At 37.2% G+C, this 15,113-nt stretch overlaps 4 protein-coding genes across 5 annotated transcripts; 1 reads left to right on the forward strand and 3 right to left on the reverse strand.

The window, feature by feature from the left end:
• Nucleotides 1-1,275: 1,275 nt before the first annotated feature.
• On the reverse strand, nucleotides 1,276-2,739 carry LOC132117171 (growth arrest and DNA damage-inducible protein GADD45 gamma-like). Its single transcript, XM_059526267.1, has 3 exons — nucleotides 2,560-2,739; nucleotides 2,248-2,449; nucleotides 1,276-2,156 (listed from the first exon to the last, which is right to left on the reverse strand). The coding sequence occupies exons 1-3, from the start codon at nucleotides 2,658-2,660 to the stop codon at nucleotides 2,043-2,045; spliced, it is 417 nt and encodes a 138-aa protein (XP_059382250.1). The 5' UTR covers nucleotides 2,661-2,739; the 3' UTR covers nucleotides 1,276-2,042.
• A 2,936-nt stretch (nucleotides 2,740-5,675) lies between these two features.
• LOC132117170 (growth arrest and DNA damage-inducible protein GADD45 gamma-like) lies at nucleotides 5,676-7,186 on the forward strand. 2 transcript variants are annotated; one of them, XR_009425735.1, is made up of 4 exons: nucleotides 5,676-5,870; nucleotides 5,979-6,186; nucleotides 6,298-6,989; nucleotides 7,053-7,186. XR_009425735.1 is itself a non-coding variant. In XM_059526266.1 (3 exons), exons 1-3 carry the CDS (start codon nucleotides 5,728-5,730, stop codon nucleotides 6,409-6,411), a joined length of 465 nt encoding a protein of 154 aa, XP_059382249.1. In that variant the 5' UTR covers nucleotides 5,676-5,727; the 3' UTR covers nucleotides 6,412-7,186. The 2 variants fall into 2 exon arrangements, 1 of the variants encoding a protein (XP_059382249.1); XM_059526266.1 differs by having other exon boundaries at nucleotides 6,298-7,186.
• An 809-nt stretch (nucleotides 7,187-7,995) lies between these two features.
• LOC132117159 (serine/threonine-protein kinase NIM1-like) lies at nucleotides 7,996-11,760 on the reverse strand. The gene is made up of 5 exons (XM_059526256.1): nucleotides 11,272-11,760; nucleotides 10,905-11,205; nucleotides 10,137-10,430; nucleotides 9,732-10,000; nucleotides 7,996-9,164 (listed from the first exon to the last, which is right to left on the reverse strand). The coding sequence occupies exons 3-5, from the start codon at nucleotides 10,411-10,413 to the stop codon at nucleotides 8,409-8,411; spliced, it is 1,302 nt and encodes a 433-aa protein (XP_059382239.1). The 5' UTR covers nucleotides 10,414-10,430; nucleotides 10,905-11,205; nucleotides 11,272-11,760; the 3' UTR covers nucleotides 7,996-8,408.
• A 181-nt stretch (nucleotides 11,761-11,941) lies between these two features.
• LOC132117165 (coiled-coil domain-containing protein 152-like) lies at nucleotides 11,942-15,113 on the reverse strand. The gene is made up of 8 exons (XM_059526262.1): nucleotides 14,201-15,113; nucleotides 13,961-14,066; nucleotides 13,643-13,711; nucleotides 13,485-13,549; nucleotides 13,287-13,389; nucleotides 13,027-13,154; nucleotides 12,780-12,875; nucleotides 11,942-12,668 (listed from the first exon to the last, which is right to left on the reverse strand). Exons 1-8 carry the CDS (start codon nucleotides 14,261-14,263, stop codon nucleotides 12,543-12,545), a joined length of 756 nt encoding a protein of 251 aa, XP_059382245.1. The 5' UTR covers nucleotides 14,264-15,113; the 3' UTR covers nucleotides 11,942-12,542.

Below are 15,113 nucleotides of genomic sequence, written 5' to 3' on the forward strand. Positions count from 1 at the left end.
GTGTGAAGTTTTCAGTGCAGCCTGTAATAGTTGTTAGCAGACAACTTTGAATTGGGTAGTGTACTGTTGCATAGTTGCAATAATAAAATGCAATAAAATATATTGCAGAAAAAGAGAAGCTATGACTCAGGATCTATAACTCTGTGTAATTGTTCTCTTCAATACTAATGCAAAAAAAAAATGTTATTAAGCTATTTTACTCTTATTGCTGTTTTCTTTCTTGCTGACTGTTTACTACAGAAATAACAACCACTTACATGTCTCCATGTTTTGGCTATCCGTACATTAACAGTCTGATATTAAGTAGTAATATTGAGTTACCATGAAGAAAGGTCTTCATTTCATAACTCCAAATATGTTATTATATAATGATTGTTTTCATGCTTATATATTATATTTAACGGTGCAGTTATAATGTGGTTTGCTCAGATTGGCCTGTAATTAGTTTAAAAAAATGTCTTTCTTCATTCCTGTAGATGTTTGCTGAGTTAATTATAACTATAAATGATATCTTTTTAGGTGAGATCAGGTGCAACTTTCATTGTAAGATCTAAATGCTATTGGTTAATTTTATAAGAGATGGCCATCTCACTCATCATGAACTCACATGCTAATCAGGCTGATTTAGAGATAAATGTAGCCTACATTTAGAAATGTAGATTATAAGTAACCTTATAGTTTGTAGGCCTTTGTGGGAAGACTATACTCTGTCATGATTTTAGTATAAAAGTCAACTTGCATAAAAATTGAGAGCATGCATATAGTGTTTTATGTTTCGGTGAGTAAAAATTATGACAGTAATGAAATATTCTGCTTATTAAGGTTTTCTCTGCAACCAAAGATGAAGCCTATGTCACTGACAGTTTCCTGCTGACTCAGTAGTTTTCATAACATGTACAAAAATAAGTTGCTTCACGAACAAGTTTAATTCAAACTGTCTTTTATTTTTATTCATCTTTGACTCATACAAATTATCTAAAGCAAAATCTTCAGACAAATATAATTATTTCCTTTGTTTTCTACAAACAAATTTAAGAGCATATTTAAATATCGTCGTTTTTTTGTAAATCACATTCTTCTAAAGTTAAACCTTTAGAGATTTTTATGTCATAGGCTATTAATATTTCTAAAGTGAAACATTTAGAGAAGAAGACAATTCTGGAAAGTGGAAAGCACATTGCCGACAATAAGGTACGTTATATTGGGCAGCCATTCCATTTTAATGTGTGTTTTTGACATCTGCTGAAGAGTAAACACATGACAAAATTGTTCATTTTTAATACATTTATTGTTTTATGCATTATTACATAATTTATACAATGCAAAAGTTGTAATGCAAAGTCAAAAAACATTTAATTACTTTTTTTTACATTTTATATCAAATATTTCTAAAGTGAAATTTTTTGAGATTTTTAAGTTCGTTTTTTTTCTTTTTTTGTCATATTAATATTTCTAAAGTGAAACCTTTAGAGATTTTTAAGTTAGTTTTTTTCTCTCTCTCTCTCTCTTTTTTCACCCATTTTATGTCATTTTTATATTTCTAAAGTGAAACCTTTAGAGAATAAGACAATTCTGGAAAGTGGAAAGCACATTGCCGACAATAAAGTACGTTATATTGTGCAGCAATTCCATTTTTAAAAATGTCTGAGATGTTAAAGTCCATTTTTAAAAACGTTGCTTCGACGCACCGCCGCGTCCTCTGCGTGTCCAACGCATGCGATATTTGCTCTGTGGAACAGAGGCAAACCTCGCTTCTCCTTTCTCTCCAAACCTCATCCGCACAAAGAATGAGGGCCATGGTGTCGCTCTCGTGGCATACCTGACCTCGTTCACATAAAGAATGAGGATCATCTTGGCATGGACGGGACGAGGAACGACGTAGAACCGCGAGGGCCACTCGGACCTGCCTCGCGCTGCCTGGATGGTTCAGCCTCCTCAGGAGCATCCAGGGATGTGGAAACATCAGCATCCTTGCTTCGAAGGATGAGTCGAGTATTCCTCAAGGTTTACAGCATCTCAACAGAGAAGAGTAAAGCTCCAGATCAACGCTCGGGCAGAGTGATCTCAGGAACCCACTCGTTATAGCTGCGACTTTCTTCACAGAACAGATGAAGCTTCTCCAGAGCTGGATCCTCCCATGAGTCCTCAGCTGGGTTCTGTTAAAACAGAGAAGAGCGGGTCTTAAAAACAAAGCCTTGGGAAAAACTTGCTTTTGCATATATATTTTAGATATGAAAACATTCTCACCGTTATAAGGACACAGTGAGCGTCCTCGAGTTGACCCTTGGCACCAACAAGAGCGTTGAGACGTTTCAGGTCGTTTACTCTGACGATGCTGATGTCGTTGTCAAAGCAAAACGCTTGAATCAGAGTAAAATGGATCTGGAGAGCGATATCGCACTCAAAGTCATCAGTGGCCAAAAGGCAGAAAGACACGTTATCAGGGTCGCTGTGAAAACAAAGGTCGGTTTTAAAAAGTTATCCCCAAACAGTAACATAATGATATGGTCAAATAGACATGGATTAGCTATCGCATGGAGGAAGTTCCTCCATACTTACTCGTTCATTATTTTTGCGCATTCATAGACGCCAACAGTAAGGCGCCCTTCCGCCTTGGCAAACAGCAGCGCTTCGGCGAGAGATTTTCCTTCATTCATCATCTTGGTTTGGATTTAAGTAGGCAGTAGCTGTGCTTGAAGTACATTAAAGGCTCGAGCGGAGCGAAATATGTTGTGAGTGAGTTTCTAGACACGCGACCAGTACTTATAGTGGGAGAGTGGCACGCGTCTGCATCCCGCGTTCTGATTGGCTGTACAGAACAATAAAGAAACGGACGTATCCAAGACGCGTGCCTGTAGACATGCGTGGCATCAATAGAACTGTAAGAAAGGATCAAACTCTGATCCTGTCACTTTTGTCCTAATTAAATAGAGCAACTTATTCTACTCAAAAGCCGTGGCGTAAATGCAATAAGCTAAGAAGTAGCGCGCGTGTAGCATGGGTAGCTGAAAGAGATAGTTTAGGGTTTGTTTGTTTTTTTTGTTTTTTTTTTTAGATGTGACATGCTATTATATAATCTAAAACGAGAATTAAACATTTTACTATTTTTGTCAATATTGTTAATTTAAAGGTTTTAACTGTTTTATGAACCATCATGCAAAAGGGCTGGTGGCCAACCTGGCCAGTTTCAGATACGATAAACTTACTTATATAAATTTTAGCCTAAAATATTGAAACAGTCAAAACAAAATCAATCACATTATGAGTGACTTAACCAACGTGTAGGCCTATACATTCGATCATTGATCAGTCCGCGAATGCTTATGCGTTTTGACGTGTTTTAATTGTTTATAGAAAAAAATATTCAAGCAAATAAAAGTGGTTAATTAAATGTAGCCTATTAATGAGTAACAAAATATAGCTCGAGCAAGCATTTTTATTAAAAACAAAATCTGGATAATGTGGTTAGGTTATCACAGAAGGGAGAATTTACCAAACTGTTGATTTTATGTGCTGAAAGTTATTACCTATTGCTAATTGTATCGCGTGGCTAATTTGCATACCCAAGATGAGTGGACTTACGGCGCGTGGCATCTGGACCTGCTTCTCTTTTGCTATGGAAACACTCCCCATCTGCTGTTGGGGGAAGATAAAGGATCAGCTGAGCAATCAGCTGTATTTAGCAACTGAGACTAATATCAACAGATAAAAAACTTTTTTATGGTGCCCACTGCCTTTCTATAATAAACGTGATATAAATATTCTTAGCAGCAATTAGAATCAATGACCTTAACTTGTTTAACGTGTAAGCCATAGACAATATAGGCCTATGTTTGTTTAGTTCCTATATGCTTCAACACATTTGAACAAACTTTTAGCTGACTTTTATTCCTTAATGACAAGTCATATAGAGAAAAATGCAATGGATTTGTAACAGATGACTGTCTTAATCTGCAGCTGCCGGAGGGACTAAGTAAAAGCAATTGTTCGATTAGTCTGCTTTGCGCTCGAGCAGGTTTGCCTTGGAACACCTGTCACTCTCGCGCACTATAGGGGGGCAGGGACGGGATGCCCGGACTGCAGATGTGAGATGTAGGCCTACTAGAACAATGCGTCTATACTCGTTGCAAGTGTCTTTGCTATTTAAAACCAGTTCTTTCTTCTTCTTTTTTGCGCTTTATACTGTGTAAATAAAGCACAAATTTAAGCTTTATAGGACGTTCTGTATTTTGAAAGTGCATTTTTTTAGGCTATCATTTTTATCTTTTGCATATATGAAACTCAACATGCATAATATTAAATGTATTTTTACATTCTGTAGTTTTTCCTATAGTTGCAGCTTCACTTTAACCAAAAGTTTAACTGAATCTATTCACCATTCTAGACCAAAAAAAAACCTGCACACAATAGTCATATGCGCTGCTGGGCTGCGAGGGGCCAATGGGGGCATCCTAAAGTGAGGCCTCTCCATCTGCTCCTGCTCTGCAGGAAAACAATAGGCCTGCATCAGTCAGAGTCAACCTGTTATCCCGAGCCTCTCAAATAACCCAGAAACTCTTTTCTTTTCTTCCATAGCTTGTATTCGTAATGATCTGCGATACTGATGTTTTTCTACATTATAACAGCATTTTCCCCCCAAATTATCTTTGTACAGATTTAAAACCACCTGTCAATAAAATGACCAAATCTATCAACGCATTTAAAGCAAGTCTAAACGCGCGTCATATAATGCGTTAAAGATTCAAATGTTTCTGCACGCGGAGAATATACGAATATAAACAATGCTGAATTTTCAGGGTGGCCTATTAATTTGGAAAGTTGCATCCTATCATGGGGTCCGTGGCTGCTGCAGGCCAGATTTGGCAGCGGGGCGTCATGGCACGCTCATCTTATTTGCATTTGTAAAAGCGTCTAATAATAGAAGTTTCTGTATTCACAATAGGACCGTTTCAGTGTCCACAGATGGGCACACTCCACCTGTCTTTTGCGCTGAGGGCGGGGGATGCGATCCCTTATCCACATTTGATAACTTTAAACATTAAATTCTCTACTAAAAACACTGAATTTCAGGCGAAAACAGCTTGCAATGTAATTTCACCCTCTGTAATATTTATATTTCCCTTTACTAAATACATTGCTAAATACCTACTAAATATTCAAATCAAAGTAGGCCTAGATCTAAAAGACAAATGTATTCCAAGTATATTAACAAAGTTACCCTTCTCAAATGTGTTAAATAGAGTGAGGAGAGATAGGCCTATTTATTTTAAACTAATTATAACCTCTGGAGTTAAAACACACACACACACATAGTACTAAACAAATAAAACATATACAAAAATAAATATGCTTTTGTGAATAATGTAAAAAATGAAAAATTTATTAAATTAAATTAAAAATAGACTAAAGTATAAAAAATTAACATACTGCTCAAACACATTATAATTAAACAGAAATGATAAAAAGTAATTAGTTGAAGTCTGCAGCAAGTCTTAAAAAGTAACTTTACAGCCCTCATCAATCTGCCACGAGCCGGAGTGTGACAATAATATTAGCATACCAATGCACCATTCAGACGAACCAATCAGAGAATTCTTCTTTCATAGCCACCACGAGCCGGAGAGTATAAATGCAGCGAGCCCACGCCTATAGAGCACCAATCCCCTCGAATTACATCCATCTTCGGTTCTGCTAGCGACTCCTTGTGGAATTACTACCAGCATCATCATGACTCTTGAAGAAGTTCTCATCCAGAAGTCCACCGAGAGGGCTCAGTGCACTGGAAAAGCACTGGAAGAAGTTTTGGGTTCTGCCAAAGCGAACGACTGCCTTACCATTGGCGTTTACGAGTCTGCCAAAGTTATGAATGTGTGAGTATGCTGTCTATTGTTTTTTCCTTCATGCAGCATCTTTAATTAAGCGTTTCGATTTGTTTAGTACAAGTTGTGCTTATAATTTGCCTTTTTCTTGTATTTCAGTGACCCAGACTGCGTGTCTTTCTGCGTCCTGGCGATGGATGAGGAGTTTGAGTGCGACATCGCTCTCCAAATCCACTTCACTCTCATCCAAGCCTTCTGTTTCGACAACGACATCAGCATCGTTAGAGTGAATGACATGCAGCGTCTTTCTGAGATTGTTGGTGACAGTGCTGAACAATTTGAGGATGCTCACTGCGTGCTTATCACGGTATGTATACGCAAATTAAAATAGTTTACACTAATTAGCAAAAGAAGAAACTATATGCGTTTGCAACGTTTAGGGTGCCATGCTAAACTTGCATTTTCTTCATCACAACAGAACCCAGCTGAGGACTCATGGGAGGATCCAGCTCTGGAGAAGCTTCATCTGTTCTGTGAAGAAAGTCGCAGCTATAACGAGTGGGTTCCTGAGATCACTCTGCCCGAGCGTTGATCTGGAGCTTTACTCTTCTCTGTTGAGATGCTGTAAACCTTGAGGAATACTCGACTCATCCTTCGAAGCAAGGATGCTGATGTTTCCACATCCCTGGATGCTCCTGAGGAGGCTGAACCATCCAGGCAGCGCGAGGCAGGTCCGAGTGGCCCTCGCGGTCCTACGTCGTTCCTCGTCCCGTCCATGCCAAGATGATCCTCATTCTTTATGTGAACGAGGTCAGGTATGCCACGAGAGCGACACCATGGCACTCATTCTTTGTGCGGATGAGGTTTGGAGAGAAAGGAGAAGCGAGGTTTGCCTCTGTTCCACAGAGCAAATATCGCATGCGTTGGACACGCAGAGGACGCGGCGGTGCGTCGAAGCAACGTTTTTAAAAATGGACTTTAACATCTCAGACGTTTTTAAAAATGGAATTGCTGCACAATATAACGTACTTTATTGTCGGCAATGTGCTTTCCACTTTCCAGAATTGTCTTATTCTCTAAAGGTTTCACTTTAGAAATATAAAAATGACATAAAATGGGTGAAAAAAAGAGAGAGAGAGAGAAAAAAAACTAATTTAAAAATCTCTAAAGGTTTCACTTTAGAAATATTTATATGACAAAAAAAGAAAAAAACGAACTTAAAAATCTCTAAAGGTTTCATTTTAGAAATATTTGATATAAAATGTAAAAAAAAAAAAAAAAGTAATTAAATGTTGTTTGACTTTGCATTACAACTTTTGCATTGTATAAATTATGTAATAATGCATAAAAACAATAAATGTATTAAAAATGAACAATTTTGCCGTGTTTACTCTTCAGCAGATGTCAAAAACACATTACATTCTTAACACATTCACACACCATTATCTGGTAGCCATGGTCATGGATATATTCAGGCTGTAGTTCGAGAATGAAAACGAGGCTGGGGGATTGATGTTCAATAAGTTGTGTTGTTTTATAACTTTTTTTTTTTTTTTAGCTGACACATTGGAAAATGCATAAATTTCCTAATGAAATAGGCCAATACTCAAAAAACGTGTATATATATCTTGAACTCACTACACGCCTGTCCTTCAGCCTAATTTCTATTCTCTAAACATAAAATGACGTCTAAAATAAAAAGTTTCCATTCTGAAGTAACTCTGATTGGGGGCAGCATATAGTGTCAGCTGCCATCTGCAGCCGCTGGTGATCTACATGTGTATAGCTATAGCACAATAGTAGTGTGCTGTCCCGTTAAATTGGGGGCCCCAGCACAAGGAACTCATTGTTACCTCGGCAGATGTCTGAGCCATGACGCTACTCCATCTGCCAAGCAGCGCAGATGGGAGGTGAAGGCAGTGTCACGGGGTGAGTGTTGGGCTGGCATTCGTATGGCTCCCTGTCAGTTGCTGTATTGTTTACAAAGCACCCATGGCTTCTACACGGATTGCTGCAGCTCTCAGCACTGAGAGAGGGGCTTCAGTGAAAGCACAGAGAGTCTGTAAACTGAACATGTAGGCATAGGACTTAGTGAAAGTTTGTACACAAAAATGGAAAAAAGAAATAAAAGCAGATAAATGTTATACATTTTTATTTGCAAAAATAAAAATAAAAAAGCTGGCTGACTGAAACATAAATATTATAAGTTAAGCCACTGACAATTAAGTAAACTTTCTTGTGCAAGTAGTTACTGAAAGGAAACTATTTTAAAAGTACTGTTTAATTTAATAAGAATTAACATAGTTTATCATTGATTTGGTCTATAAAATGCCACAACTCCAATAGTATTAGGCTGATTACATGGTTTATTTGTCCAGATATGAAAACTTTCTTCACATATTAACCCTCTTCCTGTCCAAAATATGTACCGTACCTTCTTTATTCTGTGAAAGACAAAAAGAAGATATTTTGAAGTGTCATTTTGAACATATATAATTAAAGTCAATGGGGTCCGGTATTGTTTTGGACCCGATTGACTTTCATTGTAGTATGGATAAAAAGACTGAATAAAAGGGATGAACTTAGCCTTTAAGAGAGCACACACAATTTCGAGGAGTGCCGTAGGTTCTTATAGGCACGGAGACTGTCTCTTTTAGGATCTTTGACGACTCCACTGATTATAGGCACAGACTCAGCTCCATTGTTTCTTTTAACTCTGTGCAGTAGTATGCGGTAAACCCCTGTAATAGGACTGCGGATGCGCTTTCCTTGGTTATTGAGAATATGTTCCTGAGTGACTCCGAGTTTTTCCAGGATACCTTTTACCTCTTTGAGGTCTCTGTCTAACTCCACTGGGCTGACCTCTATTAGATGGACGGGGTTGAGCTGGTATAAGGGAGGAATAGGCCGGAAGAGTTCGACCGGCAGCAGCCACTCGCAGCCCAGCATCTGGTCCAGTGCACATCGCTCCAAAGGTTCTGGCTTCAAGATGCCCCTGATCAGCCTCTGACATGGAGCTGATACCGAGGTTGGCAGGACGTAGGCACCCTCCAGCACACTTTGGCGCAACTTAGCCACAGTCTCTGCGCGGAAAGGCAATGTGCCAGTCACCATGAAAAAAAGTAGGATGCCCATTGCCCACACATCCACAGGTGGCCCGATGTAAGACTCATCTTTGAAGAGTTCTGGAGCTGCATAAGGAGGAGAACCACAAAAGGTGTCTAGGGCTTGGTTTCGATTGTTGACCCTCTTGCTGAAGCCAAAATCAGCCACTTTTATGCAGGAGTTGGTTGTATAAAGAACATTTTCTGCCTTCAGATCTCGATGGATGATGTTGTTCTCATGCTATAATGAACACAGATATATAAATTCAAGAAAATGTCATCAATTCAACAGTCATCTAGTGATTAAAATTATTTGAGTCAATGACATCCACCATAAATATGGGAAAAAATGTTAAAAATCTAATTCTAAAACATTTAATTTGTTTATTTTTTATATGGTTTCAAAAAGCTTTTATACCATATAGGAATAGTATAAACAGTGTATAAATAGTAATAATTCATTCACAATTTTTTAAAATTAAAAATAAGCTCTTTAGTGAGACATAATAAAAATTGATGATGTAAATACGGGTAAACTAGTGTTTTTCAAAATTAACTTTTTTATTTTTTAGGTTTTTAACTTTATATAATTAAAATAAAATTTAATGCAGAAATTTGCTCTTAATAGAAGAGGTGTATTCAACCAAGCACTGCATTTTTATGTGTTTTTGAATTAATAGATCTGGTTAAAAATGAGCATCGTGTCATTAACCCATTTCACAATTTTACTATACTTACTATGACTATTAGTGTGTTTTTTTAATTTAAACAAAAAAAAGTGATATATTGTTGATATAGAGGGTCTAACCATGTATTTGACTGCTGACAGGATTTGGGCGAATACAATCTTGCTCTCTTGGTCAGAAAGTTTTCCTCCTGAGCTGATTCTGGTGTGGAGGTCTCCTCCTCCAGCGAACTCCAGAACCAGGTACAACCGACTTGGCGTCTCTAGCACCTCATAGAGTTGCAGTAAGTTTGGATGATACAAGCTCTCCATGTTAGAGATCTCCCGGGACAGCATCCGCTGAGTCTGCAGATCGAGCCTCATCTTATCCATGATCTTAATAGCCACCTTGTCTACAGGACATGCATGTGGAATAAAATCAGGATGAGGTCATTACAAATTAATCCTGTTACTCTCTTAAATCTGACCTAGACTCAATAAGTCAGGTGTTTATTCAAAACCAGTTAGATTATGCTAAATCTCTTTTACCTTTGGTGAGTGCATGGATGGCCAGTTTGACCTTCGAAAAGTTGCCACAGCCGATCTGACCACGGACTTTATAGAATCCCACCCTTCTGCCCACTGTCAGTTCTTTTATGGTATCTTCGTCATTGCACATTTCCAGGGTTAACTTCTCCAGGGGTGTCGGGCGCTTGGAAGGGTCTCCATCCTCTTCCGTCTCTGACCCACATTCCGAGCTGTTCGTCACAGTGTAAATGTTGTGCCGATGCACCTGTGGCAACACCTGACTTGCCTTTGCAGGCATTTTTCAACTGCTTAAGGCTGAAAACAGAGATAAATAATATTTACAGCTTGCAATATTCATATGCATATAAATTTATATAAAGCATATGCATTGCATGTCTATAACAGTGAAAATATCTGATATTCTTGTTCTTGATTGAGAAACAACTCCATAATAAGTAATAGTTCTGTCATCAACATCAGTTTTAATGGAAGTCTATGGCTACTGGCATTTGTGTTTAACAGTAGAAGAAAACTCATACAAGGTTGGAACAACTTGACAGTGATTAAATGATGACAGAATTAAAATATTTGGGTCATCTAATCATTTAAAATCTTTTTAAGCCACATCCCGTATGAACACTAATCTCATAAATAAAGTTTTTACTTACAATTATTAATCATTAAAACTGTCTGTTATACTGTTTATTGTAAAAGTTAACAAGCATGTTGACTGAACTTTGATGCTAAATATATACATAACATTATCATATGTAAATTAAATGATCTTACCGCTGTGCTCTTGTAGTAGGCCAATGCATGGCTGCTTTTCTTTTTTATAAGATTAGAAGTCAACGAATATGTCCACACGTTCATATCTTTTAAGTTTTATGTTCTAAAGAATGAACAATAATATTTAGCTTCTTTTATAAATTAAAAAAAGTTACATTAGGTTCTTGTTAAGGTCACATATGCCTGGCATTCATTTTATCTGTCCTGTTCTGTAACTGCATGAATAAAAAGCATTGATGTGGTTTCTCCTGGATAGTCTTCCTGTCTCCAGGGAAGTCTTCAACTCTCTCCGTCCATGACTCTGTCAGAGTTAAAGAGAACATGCTCGTATCATGTTTCCTAATCTGCCAGCTTTATTTAGAGTTACCTTAATCCTCCCCGCTGTCCTAGACGATGCCTGTGACGAACAAAAGCCAAGAGCCGCAAGCAAAGGAGGGTGAATGACCAGCAAACATGTGCACCACTGATTCTTTTGAAACACTCGTGGGAGATATTGTCATGTTTGATCTGGTGGGATACAATCATACAGGAGGTCAGAAGAAAACCTTTTAGACATGATCGTCAGTGATCTTAATGAGGCTGATCTCTGACTACAACGTGGGATCAGACGTTATGTAACCGCTTTACTAATGAGATTACTGCAGGACCTCCATGACACATAAAGGGGTTTGGCTGATATGATTATTACTCGTCCGTCAACCTCTCAATGTGAATGATGAGGCTTTACATTCTCCATGTGCCAGATGCTGTTTTATCAGTTCATAATATCTGCTTTTATATTTGTTAAAATACGTCATAATGTTCAGTGTTGTTATCATTAACTAAAACTATTAAACATGTTTTTGTTTATTGAAATAAATCTGATAAAATTAGTTAGTTGCCAGATTATTTTTTAATCTAACACGTATTAATATAGCCTAAAACTGAACTAAAGCTGAAAGAAATATTTTTAAATGAAAAATTAAAATAACAAAAGCACACATAATAGAATTACCCAAATTAAAAGGAAAACAAAAAACTTTAAAATATTGATAAGGACCATAATTAACTAATTCATATTACTAAAATAGCACCGATAATGTTGCATGCAATAATTTCTGCATGGAAACAAATTATTTTAAATAAATTGTTGTAACTATTAAGCTGCTGAGTGATTTAAACTGTACTTTAACATTAATTAATTTCAGTGGTCCAATTCTCTGAATGAACCAGCATTTTCGAAGTATTTGATGTCATAAGAGTGTATTGGGAGCATGTGCATGTGTGTGTTATTGAAGAAGGCACCAGCCGTTTCTACTGATGAGATTACAAGCTTTATCTGGAAAATGTAATTGTGTTTACAGGTGTCCAATGCAAAAGCACACGAGCCATAATCTCCTAGAAATCCATGTCACCTGCCATATCCTTCCTCTCTGAATGACCTCTCATATAGCAAAGTATTCAGAGTTATATGTTTAGAAGTGTTAATTTATTATAGTGTAAAGGCAATAAACACATACACTGGAATTAAGAACACAACAGAACCTGACTGAAAAATATTTAGAACATATTCTGAGGGAAATGTGTTTTCAAATAAATCCAACTGTCAAACAGTTGGATGAAGGCCCTCACGTATCAAAGGTCAGATCAAAATAAGTCTCAGATTTTCCTCCTCTTCAGACGAGAGTCCATCAATCCGTGAAGGCTCTGCTGTTCCAGCTCTCTCACCCTCTGACGCAGAACCTCAATCTCTTTGTTTTTCTCCTCCTGAATGAACTGGAGCTTCTGGAGACAAACAGAATGATTCAATATAGAGAGGGAAATAAAGGTGTGATCAGAAACCCTGCTTTCCTTGATGCCACGAGGTGTTTTGATGAATGCTGCTGTATGACTCACTCTTTTAAAGATATTCTGTGGATGAGGAGCAGATGCTTGTGTCTGCGGCTGACTCTTTATGGACATGCTCTGGGCCCTTGCAAGCTTAGCACCAAACTGCAAAGGGAAAAAAAGAACAACTGTGCAAAACAAATATAAAATGAACAGTATTAAGAAAAATAATTTTTTGACCTAACATTTAGTGTATTGAAAGTTAGTACATTTTAATTTATTTACAAAACAACTAGGTTAACCAATTCGTTTCTACCTCCATTTGAAGTTTAACGATTTGGCTTTGGATTTCTTTCTCCTTCTCTCTCATCTGCCTTCTCATCTCATCCAAAGCACATTCATATCTTTCATGAGCCACTTTCAGTTCAGTATCTTTAGCATCCACTTTGAAAAAAAATGAAAATGATTTCTTTTTAAATTTGTTATACTGCAAAATGTTTAACAGCATCTGATGGCTGTCTCGTCGGTTTTATTCCTGTTGATAAGGGTGGTAAAAGTGTTGTGATTTTCCCTCACGTTTCCTTTGTGTTTCTTTATCACAGTCTTCTAACTCCCTCTGGTGTTCATCTTGTAGGGCTTTCGTCTCAGCTGCCATCCTCTGAAGCCTAGTATTGCTTTCCTAGAACCACACAGGGGCAGAATCGAGCACAGACATTATAAACTTCTTACATTGTATGCTTATGCCATCAGTATCTGAATATAATCCAATCTTACCTTTAATTGAGCTTCGTTTTCTTTTTTCATCTGAAGAGCTGCATTTTTCAGACTTTCATTTTCAACTAGACGAAGTTGTGATTATTTGTGAATATTTGTTACTTGGATAGGGAATTCAATTTTAGTAAGCGAAGAGTTCGGGTTAATAATTGCTCTACCTCTGAGGTCGCACTGTTGATGTAAGGTTTGCTGCAGACCTTTGACAGTTTCCAAAAGCCCATCTCTCTCTGTGAAGAAAATAAAGCCATGTCGAAGAAACGGCATTATTATACAGTATACTGTAACAATCAACGAATAACTGTTCTTAACTTCCTCAGTACAAAATACTTTCAAGTATGGGAATAGAAATATAAAACCTAAACACAAATTGTAAAGCGTCAATATTTCTAAACCGCTAGATGGCAGCCGAGATTAGTCTGACCCACTTCTGTGGTAAATAACTTAACCTTGTTTGTTTTACCTCATAATTGTCTTACCTTCAATTAACTGTTTCTCCTTGTTTTGTGAGAATTTTAGAAGTCTGCTGGTCTCGTCCAGTTGTATTTCAAGAGTATTATTTTCCCCTTTCATCTCTATAATTTTCTTAATCATACAAAACGTTAATTGACTATTTCAGAACATTAGCGGACTCACGGAGCTTTTGTAACACCACTACTAAGTTACGTTCTTTACAAGGCTTATTTTAATATCTTAAGTATTAAATTTAAAGACCTTACATGCTCCAGTTGGGTGAAATCTTTGACGAGTTTAGTCAAGTCGACGGCAGTAAGCTTTTTCATGTTGACCAGTTAACAAATGATAAATATCCGATGCTTCTTCTTCGCTTTTAAGATAAATATAGTAACACTGTAGGTTAATCAGCTTTCTCAAAATATATTAAAGGTATGCTTGTTTTCAAGATCAACAACTGGAAAGGAGCACGTGGGAAATCAGATATAGTTGGAAAATCCTTGCATTCATTTCTTCGAAATATCAGTCACGTGTTCCCTGGAGGTATTATAGCGGGAGTGATAACGTTAGGTGACAGAGTGCAAAACCAGTATCAGAGTTCATTGCTGCCATTTATTTAGAAATACCTCGTATGTACTTAACATATTATAGTCACATTATAGCTTTAAAAACATTCATCTTGCAATGATAAACAATACTGAACCAAGGCTAAAACAGCAATTAGTAGACATTAGACAACCCTGCTGACAAAAAATAAAAATTGCTGTTCTTTTAAATGTTTTTAACTGGTTTTAGATGGTTTTACAGCCTGGCATAGCCAGTGTTTAACAGGAATCCTGTCTAAGTGGCCCAAAACCACTTAAAGGCCGATGTCAGTCCAGTAAACCAGTTTTAAGATGTGTGTGTCTCTTTTGCAGCTAAGAAAGCTTGTCAGGAAAACAAAATTAACCATATTTTCAACATTGAGGCACAAAAGCCTGTCCATTCTTTTATGGCAGAAATAAATGGCACTCAGGACAAACACCTGTAACAGTTCACATAAACCCCTTTGATTTAAACGTGCACTTTTTTAACACTGAATTTGAAATATATTCTAAAGTAGGCACTTCACAGTTTACACAGACACGTAGCTGGTATTAGTGCACTGACAACAATACAAACTCACAAAATACAGAGTGG

This window comes from Carassius carassius, chromosome 36 (genome assembly GCF_963082965.1).
Source record: "Carassius carassius chromosome 36, fCarCar2.1, whole genome shotgun sequence".
Lineage (NCBI taxonomy): Eukaryota > Metazoa > Chordata > Actinopteri > Cypriniformes > Cyprinidae > Carassius > Carassius carassius.

Coding starts and splice junctions, on each gene's coding strand:
- LOC132117171 (XM_059526267.1), bottom strand. CDS start 2,660: ATGATGAATGAAGGAAAATCTCTCGCCGAAGCGCTGCTGTTTGCCAAG. Junction 2,450..2,559: donor TGCGCAAAAATAATGAACGA/GTAAGTATGGAG, acceptor TTGTTTTCACAG/CGACCCTGATAACGTGTCTT. Junction 2,157..2,247: donor CTCACTGTGTCCTTATAACG/GTGAGAATGTTT, acceptor CTGTTTTAACAG/AACCCAGCTGAGGACTCATG.
- LOC132117170 (XM_059526266.1), top strand. CDS start 5,728: ATGACTCTTGAAGAAGTTCTCATCCAGAAGTCCACCGAGAGGGCTCAG. Junction 5,871..5,978: donor TCTGCCAAAGTTATGAATGT/GTGAGTATGCTG, acceptor CTTGTATTTCAG/TGACCCAGACTGCGTGTCTT. Junction 6,187..6,297: donor CTCACTGCGTGCTTATCACG/GTATGTATACGC, acceptor TCATCACAACAG/AACCCAGCTGAGGACTCATG.
- LOC132117159 (XM_059526256.1), bottom strand. CDS start 10,413: ATGCCTGCAAAGGCAAGTCAGGTGTTGCCACAGGTGCATCGGCACAAC. Junction 10,001..10,136: donor CATCCATGCACTCACCAAAG/GTAAAAGAGATT, acceptor CATGTCCTGTAG/ACAAGGTGGCTATTAAGATC. Junction 9,165..9,731: donor TGTCAGCAGTCAAATACATG/GTTAGACCCTCT, acceptor TGTTCATTATAG/CATGAGAACAACATCATCCA.
- LOC132117165 (XM_059526262.1), bottom strand. CDS start 14,263: ATGAAAAAGCTTACTGCCGTCGACTTGACTAAACTCGTCAAAGATTTC. Junction 14,067..14,200: donor ATTTCACCCAACTGGAGCAT/GTAAGGTCTTTA, acceptor TGTATGATTAAG/AAAATTATAGAGATGAAAGG. Junction 13,390..13,484: donor AAAACGAAGCTCAATTAAAG/GTAAGATTGGAT, acceptor GTGTGGTTCTAG/GAAAGCAATACTAGGCTTCA.